General features: G+C 37.6%; 1 protein-coding gene across 1 annotated transcript in view; it reads right to left on the reverse strand.

Moving 5' to 3' along the window:
- The window catches only part of TMC1 (transmembrane channel like 1), a 180,364-nt gene that overhangs the window by 126,922 nt on the left and 40,557 nt on the right, over positions 1-12,885 (reverse strand). The window contains exon 5 of the mRNA XM_010375850.2: positions 9,121-9,249. Within this exon, the coding sequence (XP_010374152.1) occupies positions 9,121-9,249 (129 nt within the window). The remainder of the gene's footprint in view (positions 1-9,120; positions 9,250-12,885) is intronic.

Below are 12,885 nucleotides of genomic sequence, written 5' to 3' on the forward strand. Positions count from 1 at the left end.
ACATCAAAAAGTCTGAAAGAGCACAAATAGACAACCTAAGGTAACACCTCAAGGAACTAGAGAAACAAGAACAAACCAAACCCAAACAGCAGAAGAAAAGAAATAACAAAGATCGGAGCAGAACTAAATTAAATTGAAACAACAACAAAAATACAAAAGATAAATTAAACGAAAAGCTGGTTCTTTGGAAAGATAAATAAAATTGATAGACCATTAGCAAGATTAACCAAGAAAAGAAGAGAGAAGATCCAAATAAGCTCTATTAGAAATGAAATAGGAGATATTAGAGCCAACACCACAGAAATACAAAAGATCACTCAAGGCTACTATGAACACCTTTATGCACATAAACTAGAAAACCTAGAAGAGATGAATAAATACCTGGAAAGATACAACCCTCCTAGCTTAAATCAGGAAGAATTAGAAACCCTGAACAGATCAACAACAGGCAATGAAATTGAAATGGTAATTTAAAAATTGCCAACAAAAAAAGTCCAGGATCAGACAGATTCACAGCTGAATTCTACCAGACATTCAATCCTATTGACACTATTCCACAAGATAGAGAAAGAGGGAATACTCCCTAAATCATTCTATGAAACCAGTATCACCCTAATACCAAAACCAGGAAAGGACAAAACAAAAAAAGAAAACTACAGACCAATATCCCTGATGAACATAGATGCAAAAATCCTTAACAAAATACTAGCTAACCAAATCCAACACCATATCAAAAAGATAATACACCAGGATCAAGTGAATTTCATACCATGGATGCAGGGATAGTTTGACATTCACATGTCAATAAATGTGACACACCACATAAACAGAATTAAAACAAAAATAACATGATCATCTCAATAGATGCAGAAAGAGAGGATCTGTTCAGAAACCCCCACCTCTGCATGGGGGTGCTTTTCTCTTCTTTCTTTTGCCTATTAAACTTTCTGCTCTTAAACAGTGCCCCCAAAATAATAGACACAGAAAAGGTGTTTGACAAAACCCAGCATCCCACTATGATTAAAACTCTCAGCAAAATCGGCATACAAGGGGCGTACCTCAGTGTAATAAAAGCCATATGACAAACCCACAGCCAACATAATACTGAACAGGGAAAAGTTGAAAGTATTCCCTCTGAGAACTGGAACAAGATGAGGATGCCCACTCCAGAAAACCCTAAAGACTCCTCCAAAAAGCTCCTAGAACTAATAAATGAATTCAGCAAAGTTTCAGGATACAAAATTAATGTACACAAATCAGTAGCTCTGCTGTTCACCAACAGTGACCAAGCTATTGTAAAATCAAGTATTCAACCCCTTTTACAATAGCCACAGGAAAAAAAAAGTACTTAGGACTATACCTAACCAGGGAGGTGAAATACTTCTACAAGGAAACCTACAAAACACGGCTGAAATAAATCACAGATGACACAAACAAATGGAAATACATCCCATGCTCCTGTGGATGGGTAGAATCAATATTGTGAAAATGACCTTACTACCTAAAGCAATCTACAAATTCAATGCAATTCTCATCAAAATACCACCATCAATCTTCACAGAACTAGAAAAAAAAATTCTAAAATTCATACGGAACCAAAAAAGAGGCCACATAGCCAAATCAAGACTAAGCAAAAAGAACAAATCTGGAAGCATCCCATTACCTTCCTTCAAACTATACTATAAGCCTATGGTCACCAAAACAGCATGGTACTGGTATAAAAATAGGCACATAGACCAATGGAATAGAATTGAGAACCGAGAAATAAATCCAAATACCTACAGCCAACTGATCTTTGACAAAGCAAACAAAAACATAATGTGGGGAAAAGACACTCTATTCATTCAACAAATGTTGCTGGGATAATTGTCTAGCCACATGCAGGAGAATAAAACTGGATTTTCATCTCTCACCTTATACAAAAATCAACTCAAGATGGGTCAAGGACTTAAATCTGAGACTTGCAACTATAAAAATTCTAGAAGATAACATCAGAAAAACCCTTCCAGACATTGGCTTAGGTAAAGACTTCATGACGAAGAACCCCAAAGCAAATGCAACAAAAACAAAGATAAATAGGTGGGACTTAATTAAACTAAGAGCTTCTGCACAGCAAAGGGAAGAGTCAGCAGAGTAAACAGACAACCCACAGACAGGGAGAAAATCTTCACAATCTATACATCCGACAAAGACTAATATCCAGAATCTACAAGGAACTCAAACAAATTAGCAAGAAAAATACAAACAATCCTATCAAAAATTGGGACGAAGTCATGAATAGACAATTTTCAAAAGAAGATATACAAATATTTCCAATGAAGGTACACAAATGACCAACAAACATATGAAAAAATGCTCAACATCACTAATGATGAGGAAAATGGAAATCAAAACCACAATACAATACCACCTTACACCTGCAAGAATGACCATAATCAAAACATCAAAAAATAATAGATGTTGGCATGGCTGTGGTGAAAAGGGAACACTTCTACACTGCTGGTGGGAATGTAAACTAGTACAACCAATATGGAAAACAGGGTGGAGATTCCTTAAAGAACTAAAAGTAGAACTACTATTTGATCCAGCAATCCTGCTACAGGGTATCTACCCAGAGGAAAAGAAGTCATTATACAAAAAGGCTACTTACACATACATGTTTATAGCAGCAGAATTCGCAATGGCAAAAATATGAATCCAGATCAAATGTCCATCAGTCAATGAATGGATGAAGAAATTGTGGTATACATACATGATGGAATACTACTCAGCCATAAAATGGAGTGAAATATTGGCATTCGGGCCTGGCATGGTGGCTCATGCTTGTAATCCCAGTACTTTGGGAGGCCGAGGTGGGCATAATCACCCGAGGTCAGGAGTTTAAGACCAGCCTGGCCAACATGGCAAAACCCTGTCTCTACTAAAAATACAAAAATTAGCTGGGTGTGGCGGCACATGCCTGTAATCCCAGCTACTCGGGAGACTGAGGCAGGAGAATCGCTTGAACCCAGAAAGTGAAGGTTGCAGTGAGCCAAGATCATGCCACTGCACTTTAACCTGGGTGACAGAGCAAGACCCCATCATCAAAAAAAAAAAAAAAAGAAAAGAAAAGAAAGAAATATTGTGCATTCACAGCAACCCGGATAAAACTAAGACTATTATTCTAAGTGAAGTAATTCAGGAATGGAAAACCAAACATCATATGCTCTCATTCGTAAGTGGGAGCTAAGCTATGAGGATGGAAATGCATAAGAATGATACAGTGAACTTTGGGGACTCTGGGGAAAGGGTGGGATTGGGATGAGGGATAAAAGACTACAGATTGGGTTCAGTGTATACTGCTCAGGTGATGGGTGCACCAAAATCTAACAAATCACCACAGAAGAACTTACTCATGTAACCAAATACCACCTTTTCCCCCAAAACTTATGGAAATATAAAAATTTTAAAAGAAAATAATCCAGAATGTTTTGAGGGTATGTTGGTGGGTGTGTTCATGTGCTTAAATGTCCTCTTGTATAGCATCTTTTATCCCTTCACGATGACAGATGAGAGAAAAACCTTTGTGAACTAAAGTATACACCATGATTCTTGTCTGTGAAAATCTTAAGCTCCGAGAAAACAGGAGAGAAAGGGTGAGGATAGAAGCCAGATAGTTTTCCCAAAGTTTTCCCAATAGCTCCATTAGAGGAAATCAACCATGGTATGTTTTCACTTTCTTTGAAATGTATTCATTCTCACAACTAAAAAATAAAACAAATTTAAAAAAACAAACAAACAAATGAAAAGAAGTGTGAAAAGAGCAAGGGAGATTGAATAAGGAGGAATGCTACCTTAATGGCCAGCTGACAGCTTGAAGCACCTGTTTAAGTGTGAATGAAATCTGAGGATAACTTTCCTGGCTTTACTGGGTGTCTCATTAATAAATCACCAGGCCTAGCCAGCCAATGGACAACTCCCAGAAACATCGGGTCAGGGTGCTACGAAGCTCAGAAATTAAAGTAGTCAGTATAATAGCTAAATAAACATTTTTGTTATCAAAATAAATCATTTTAAAATGGTGTCTATCCAAGAGCCAATTCCCTGCAAAAGTATACTTGGAGTGTTTCTGTATCCTAATTTGTAGACTCATGAAATGTTAGAACTGTCCCTTCTCCAAAATAAGTTTCTTTAAATATCCAGCTAAGCGGGTTTTTTAAACTGTTTTTTTTTTTTTTATTTTAATAGCCACAGAAGCATTCTTTCTTCCAATCAATGCTTTATATGGAGATACACTGTGTAGAGGAGAGAAACCATAGGTCTGTTCCTGAAGCCGGCATTGTGGCCCAGTAGCTCTCCCTGTGACCTCTGCCTTCTTTGCCTTGATTTGATTTCACCAAACTGCGTGACTTCGGAGGTTAGCAGTTTGAAGACCGTGGTCCACAATCCAATTTATCTATTTTATAACTGAATAAACTGAGGTTCAAAGAGGAGAAGTTATAGGAAGCACTTAGCTCAAAGTCCAAGTCTCAATTTTCAGTCTAAAACCTATTCTACTGTAACAAAATCAGGTGGTTGCTTTTTAGTCATGAGCACTTTTAATCTACCATATGTAATGTTCTGATATAGCTAAAAGTCTTAGGTTTCAAGATGAGTAATAAGTAGACCTGTTACTTTCTACCTGGGTATTTTATTTCACTTGTGCTGGCTGCTATCAGGTAAGTGCTGTGACCTCTTACAGGTAGGAAAGATCTAGTCATCCAACCTCTGAGTTAAACCCGTGAACAGTTTAAAATCATACTTTGTATTCTCATTAATGGATATTTTTAAATGAAGTGATTAATAAAATACAGAAATTGACTTTCAAATAATTGGAAAATATGACACGGTTTCCCTTTCCCCCCCTCCAACTCCCCACACACACTCTTCCTCATTGTGTAAATCATCTGCAGAACTGAATCTTCTATTTAGTGGAGCTTTCTGTCAGAATTGAGAACAGCAGCGTTCATTCTGACTACATATCAGTAATATTTAGAGCAAAAAATAAAAATATACATTTCTGGTCTGGGCCAGACACACCTGCCTTTCCACCAAGAGATTATCATTCAATAGGTTTAAGGCTACAGGTATATGTGAAATTGTATTAATGTACAATAAAACATAGAATGAAAATCACACTTTCCACAGTGATGATGGAAAGGAGGTGGCTTCCTTTCAGCTGTATAGAGCCAATTCCACTGTCTTCAATATGCTGAACTCTAGTTCTTGAGCCATGTTTGAGGGTTAATACGGATTCACAACCAATTCCTAGAGCTGTCTGGCTATGTAGCAACCACTTATATTAACCATCTTTTGACCCTACGCCCTGAGCGTGCTCATGTTCCTAACAGTAGATGCTCTTTAAAAATGTGGGAACTATCTCTGAGTCTCCTATAACACCCTCAGAACCAGAAGTCGCCATTCCTGAGACTTACTCTAAAATATATCTTAAAACCCTGCCCCTGTCTAAAATATCTTTTAGAAGTTTCAAAACTTTCTCCAAGTCCAGAACAAGAAGGCTTCGAACCCAGGCACAGATCCAAACCTTTGATCAAAACATCTGTTCCAGTTACACTGAGCCTAGTATCTTGGGTTTCACAGACTTAGCCAGGAGCAATGATGCAGGCTAATTTGGGTAATATTAATAACATAATCCTTAGAAACACGCTCTCAAATTTAGATGTCTCCGAAAGAAATAAAGGGTGAAGGGAAAGCTGCCTCACTCCCATGCATTGGTAGCACTGGGGTAGAGAAACATTTACCTGCCTGTTCTGTGAAGTACTGACCACTTGTTCTAATAATGTAGTTGGAATCTGGTAGGGAGAAACTCAACAGGGCATTCAAAAAAAGGTCAATAGAGCATTCAAAGAGAGATAAGTCAGGCACTTAAGTACCAACAACTTCATCACAGAGGCTGAAACCAAAAGAATTAGGCTGGCCGCGGTCATGGCACCAGCTGGAACCCACAGGTGCAACCACAAGGCAGAAACCACTTCTGGCCATGGAAAATCATCACCAGACTTATAAGCCTTGCCGACAAGTGAGAAGCCACAGTTGTTTCTTCTCTGGGCCTAAATTTGTGCTTCCATTCTGTGAGCTGACTTTGGCTTTGAAGATCTGAATCACCGTCTTGGTAACATGCCTAGTTTGTCCCCCAGCTGCACTGGTAGGAGGCAGCAAATCTGAATGTCTACAAGGTCCAGCCAAGTAGCATAAACAAGTAATATGGATTATTTGAGAATGGTGCAAATTGAAAAAGGAATGCCTCATTAATAGAGGCCAGGTGCTTAGTCCTAGCTGTTACTGTGATGGAAGAATGTAGGACCAAATCTTCCACTTGTTCATGAAAAGCTGAACATCTGAATATTTTACTCCCACTTTTAAAAGATTGAGGCTGGGTGCGGTGGCTCATACCTATAATCTCAGCACTTTGGGAGGCTGAGGTAGGAAGATGGCTTGAGGCCAGGAGTTCAAGATCAGCCTGGGCGACATGGTAAGACCCCATCTCTACACAAAAAGAAAAAATTAGCCAAACATGGTAGTGTGCACATATAGTCCCAGGTACTTGGTAGACTAAGGCAGAAGGATCTCTTGCACCCAGGAGTTTGAGGCTGCAGTGAGCTAAGATTGCACCACTGCACTGCAGCAAGGGCAAAACAAAAATAATAATAATAACCTAAATTTTAAAAAATATTTTTAAAAATTGTGATAAAGACAATATATTTCATGATTAAAATGGTGAATTTTGTATTGTATATATTGCCACGATTAAAAAAATAAAAGAAAAAGAAACAAAAAACATGTGGGCCAAATAAAAAAAATCTATAGTCTAGATTAGATTCAGGTGCTGTCTCCTCATTGTCAGTGTCTGCTTTCGTAGTAAGGGCTTGTATTGTCCTTCTTTCCAATGCTAATACCTCTCTCTCCTCATTGCTAAAATTTGCTTAACTCTTGGACTCCAGACCAAGGCCTGAGACCTTGAAATCTGCCACAGGACTATGGCTATGTTTTAGAAGATCTGAGAATGGTCTGGTCCTGGATTTTGCTAAATTGTCAAATGCCTTACTTCCTTCTGTTGCATCCTCAAAATCTTACTGTTTATCCAAACTAGTACCAATGTGTCACCATCCCACAAGGCTACTGGGGTCTGATTGTGGCTAGGTCTGCTCCCACCTAGACTTGCCGGGTCCCAAATTCTCTCCATCTCTCATGTCACCCTTCAAGAATCAGGCTTCAAGTCTGTTCTGAGATGAAGTAATAACTACAGCTTAGGTTTCCCATCTATGTGCCATGTTCTGATACCATGTTTTACATAAATTATCTCACTTTATAATTCCAGAAACTCTGTCAATAAGGCACAATTTCATAAGGAATCTGAGTTGGTAGAGAGACGACACAACTCGATCAAATGTACACAGCTATTAAATGGGAGATCTGAGATCCTAACTCAAATCTGAAGCTGTTGTCTCCTCCATTATCCTGCACGAGAGACACAGGCAAAGACCAGGGCGGGTATTTCTACACCTCCGTGCAGTTGGAAAGGAAAGGTAGTCCCTGGAATTTTTATTCAACCATATATTTTGGAAGTTCACAATATCGCTCCAATTTTAAACATTCTATATATAGTTACCTGTGGTTCCCAGGTTTGGGGATTTTTATGGGCCATTAATATTTCAAATATATTTGAGGGGCCCGCGTAGGGTTGCCAAACTTTTATTTTGCCAGGTAAGAATATTTTTAAAACCTATAATTTAGCATCATTATCACTTCACTAAATGAAAATTATTTTAATGTGCAGACGCATGTGCATGCACACACAAAATTTGTAGCTCTGTGGAACGAGGGATGCTGCTTGCCTTTGCTTTCATTTATGATGGATGTGTACATGAGCATGCAAAGGGAGTTCCCAGACTACAATTTTGTGGTGTTGCAAAAGTTTTCTGGGAAAACCATTGTTTGGAACTTGGAAAACCTTACTCTATAAAACAAAACAAAAATACTATAAATGATGGCTATGCTTCAAGCACACAGAGAAGATATAGAATATAGTTCTTTATTTGGATATGAGGCAACTAAGGCTTCAGGAGATTAAGCGATGCCTTTAAATAGCACACAAGCTCTTGCAGAACCAAGAGTAGAAATGAATTATCCTGATAGCTATTTCAGTTCTTGTTTTCATCATCAGAGACAATAATACTATACTATCGTTTTTACAGCATTACTAGTTAAATAGGCTTGTGAGGGGATAGTTTTTAAAACTTACTACTACTTATAAAAATGATTTATGGAAGAATGCAATCTTTGACAAAACTCAAAGATGCAAACATGGCTGTTATCACAAACAACAGTTTCCCTTTTACCTGCCCTTTCCTCCTCCCCCAACCACCAGGGCAGGGAAATATAGTGTGAGCCTCAGGAGTGAATCTTCCCATCCCCCAGAATAGAATAATCATTTGACTTTTCATATGAAGAGTTTATAAATCTATGTACTCTGACTGCGTTTGCATCCACATTAGCATCAACATAAGACTGAAATTGGGTCACTGACATGTTCGGGGAATAGCTATTAGCATAACCTTTAATTGGAATCCTATTTACTGTTCTGTTGGCCTAGCATCTTCTCTGTGCTTTAATGTGAGCTGTCACATGAAAAGATCATTTGAGACCAGGGCCCTGAAGAGAAACAAGAGTGTGCAATCCACACAAACTTGTAAAATTCAAATATATTATCTCTTTCAAAGAGATGGTAACAAATGTATTAAGCTAACGAAACTCCAGTTTAAGGAACAAATGATTAAAGATGACCAGAGAATTTAAAAGACTCTAAACAATTTCTCAGAGTTGCGTCCAATTTATAATCATTAGCCCAGTCTCTCTAGTGATAAGAAACAGATATATGTGAATACACATATATTGGTATATATATGCAGATATATGATATACATGTTTATGACAGTGACCATTATATATAATATTACATATACTATATATACAGTGTATGTGTGTGTGTGTGTGTGTATATACATATGTAGGAAATATTCAGAGGATTTAGAAAATCAATGTCGGGGAAAGTGTTTCTACGTATAAAAAGTGGCACCATACTTGAGAACTTCAATTTTCTTCTCCATCTTCCATGGCTTGCATTTGACAGTAGCAATTGTTTGTCTTTTCTCATCTAACTCTGCCTTCAGTCTTTCCAATTCCTCTTCATCAATTTCTTCTTCTTCTTCTCTTTAAGAGTAAAAAAGAAACACCTTAGTAAAGTTAAGTTTTGCTTGACTTTGGAACTTAAGGAAGGCAGGTATCAGATATTTAGTCCATTTTTTAAAATGTGACCATATACAGTCAACACTAGGACCCATAAGCGTGAGAACTTAAATCTGAACACTGATGCAGGATTACTGGAACTATTATAACGTTAAGCAGTAGTGGTTGCCTTCCTGAATCTAAGCTGTTCTTTTTTTTTTTTTTGAGACGGAGTTTCACTCTTGCCACCCAGGCTGGAGTGCAACGGCGCGATCTTGGCTCACTACAACCTCTCTCTCCTGGGTTCAAGCAATCTGCCTCAGCCTCTTGAGTAGCTGGGATTACAGGCAGCCACCACCTCGCCCGGCTAATTTTTATATTTTTAATAGAGATGGGCTTCACCATCTTGGCCAGGCTGGTCTCAAACTCCCGACCTCAGGTGATCCACCCGCGTTGGCCTCCCAAAGTACTGGGATTATAGGCATGAGCTGGGGTTTTTTTTGTTGTTGTTTGTTTGTTTGTTTTGTTTTGTTTTGTTTGAGACAGAGTCTCCTTCTGTTGCCCAGGCTGGAGTGCAGTGGGACAATCTCGGCTCACTGCAACCTCCGCCTCTCAGGTTCCAGCAATTCTGCCGCCTCAGCCTCCCCAGTAGCTGGGATTACAAGCACCTGTCATCTTGCCCAGGTAATTTTTGTATTTTTATTAGAGACAGGGTTTCACCATGTTGGCCAGGCTGGTCTCAAACTCCTGACCTCAGGTGATCCACCCGCCCTGGCCTCCCAAAGTGCTGGGATTACAGGCATGAGCCACCATACCCAGCCTAAGCAATTCTTTTATGTCTAGAGCCTCAAACTCTCTGAACTAGAAAATCTGTGGAAAGAATAATTACAGATATATCAAGATATTTCCCTCTCTTCTTTGTTCCCTTGTATACCTTCCCTCAATTCTACATTTCATTTAAATATTTTGTTTTTCAATAAGGATAATAAATTAAGGGTGAAGATGTCTTTGCCCTTAAACATTTTGTTAGCCCTGTCTCAAGAGAAAGAAGGAAAGAAAAATTGAAATCGCAAAAAATAAAAATCCATTTCTCAAAGGTAACAATCTGTTATCTGTTAATTAAACTTATAACTTCAGTTGGTAAAATTCACCTCGAAATATATTTGGTGGAAGTGAATCCTTTGAAGAGACCTTCAAAGGAATTTAGTTCCTACTGAGCATGAGATGTAGCTTTTCTTTTCTGTGTTCCTAGTATTACAAAAACACTATAGGGTCCAGAACTCAAAGAAAACAAAATCTAAACAAGAGCAACATAATTTTTAATCAAGGCATGCAATACCATATCATAGAGATCAGTTTTCTTAGCAATAGATTATTTCAGTTGTTAGGCTATTGTCCCAACTTCAAACACACCCTCCTACTCTTTAACTTTGTGGTGCTGGGGCTGGTATTTTGTGAGTCATATTTCTGCTTTGATAGCAGGGTCAATATAGACTCTGACAACAGGGGATAGTGAAGAGGATCTCCATCTTTCCTGTGGCTTCCTCTCTGCTTTCTATTTGCTTTGAAGGGTGACACTTCCTCCTTAGCATCACTTCTTCACTCCTGGAGCTGAGCATCCTTGACGTACTGCAAGTGAATCCCTACTACCAATCTGCTACCAAGCTAGCAGAACCAGCTTCATCACCTCTCCCATAGAAACCAGCACCACAGAGCACCAGCCCCTCTGCAGAGGTTGAGTTTTAGCTCCTGGGTTTTAGCACCTGATAGCAGCCACTACAAGTGAAATAAAATACCCAGGCTACAGTGTTTTCATTTCAACCCTTTCCATTGTTCCTCCAGCCCTTGGGATGGTAGCTGCTTCCAGTAGTTACCATCACCATGATACTTTAGTGTTCTCTTTTTACCTTTTCTGTAGTCTAATTAACATTATTTATACATCCTAACAATTCACTTGTTAAATTCTCTCTGTTCAATTAACTGTTGAAGTTTCTCCCCTCACTAGATATGGACCAATAACAAAAATTGTAATCCAGTTTAATATTACTCAGAAAAATAATTTATTTTTCACTAAGCTCATGACTAGACATAGTAGAAATAAGGCAAAAGCTGCTTTTTAAAGTTCTAGCTGAGGAACAGGACATATCCACAGTTATATAGTTTACCCTACAAAATGACTTTCAATCTCCTTTCTTTGCCACCAATCTATAGTTTTTAATCGTGCTATGAGTACTGAAACAAAAATTCATATTAACCCTTTAAAATAACACTTCCTATTGACAGTTTGTCTTTTGGACAATCCAAACATTTTGCTTAGAAGAATCATCATGGTTCAAGAGAACCAGGGAAGTACACTCTTCTAAGATACATCTCTGATAAGCATTGGGTTGTTTCTATTTAATTATTTGGTGTTTATCATATGAAAGCCTATGAGGCTGTGCAGCCATGGCATAAAATATTTCAGGATTTTTTTTTTACTGCATCTATATCCACAGTTTTTTTTTTTTATTTGCCAATTAGAATGATATGTGGGTTAGTTTGTCTTAGGAGGTAAAGATGTGTTTTAATTAAAATGATTATAATTGTTTCCATGCAAACACAGAAATAACTTTAAATTACATAGATAGCAGTTTTACTGAAATATTTTCAGAAGCTAGCAAAAATAAAATAAAATAGAAATTATCAGTAATAAAGTCAATTAGAAAAAATCTTTATGATTAATAATTTAATTGCTTGATATGTTAAGCCTTTAACTTGCCAACTATTTGAAAATAATTCATATTTACATATAGTTACCTTAAAGCTTTACATTACTGAACTTCCATTAAGAATCACCTGTAAAACAGCATCTCTAATCCAACATCATCAAAGAACGAAAGAATTATCTGTTTGATGTGTGGATTTGCCAGGTAATTAAATCTACATGTGAACTTTCGGAAACCCTTTAATAGAAACAATTCTAACACTAATTAGTTGATAAGTTCAGCTTGTCCAAATTTCAAGTCCTTTAAAAATCATATGAAATGTCTTTAATAATCCCTTTTCTAATTATGCCTATGGGAACAGTTTTCGCTTCTCTGAGACTCCAAGCTACTTTGTTTGTATTTCTCTGGGACACATAGAGTGTCATATGTCATAATAATTTGTATCTAAGTGGCCTGTCCCTTACTATATTATGGACTTTTGAAGATTGCAAGATTGCGGGCAATTACATGCTCATATCCAAGTATCCCAAAGATATTAGCAAATTATGCCGCACAAAAGTAGAGCTGGGTAAATAATTTATTGAATAAACATATGTGTACAAAACTTTTCTGGATAGCTCAGGGTTATCATCATAAACCCAGTACTCAAAGTACACTAAAATATAACAACGACCTCTGAGATTATTATGGTACAGAAAGACGGTTATTTTGGTACTAAATGATCCCAGATTGGTATATCTTTTATGTCTCTGTTGTTAATTGTTTATTTCACCAGGAGGGTCATGCTGTGTTACAGGGTACAGTTGCTGACACATAAGATACCCTCAAATATGAAGGTAATTAAAATACTTTTCTAACCAGCATTACAGGAAACCTACTTTTCTAGAATCTCTCAAAGAAAGGGCTAATCATATTA

The sequence above is a fragment of the Rhinopithecus roxellana genome, chromosome 16, assembly GCF_007565055.1.
Source record: "Rhinopithecus roxellana isolate Shanxi Qingling chromosome 16, ASM756505v1, whole genome shotgun sequence".
Lineage (NCBI taxonomy): Eukaryota > Metazoa > Chordata > Mammalia > Primates > Cercopithecidae > Rhinopithecus > Rhinopithecus roxellana.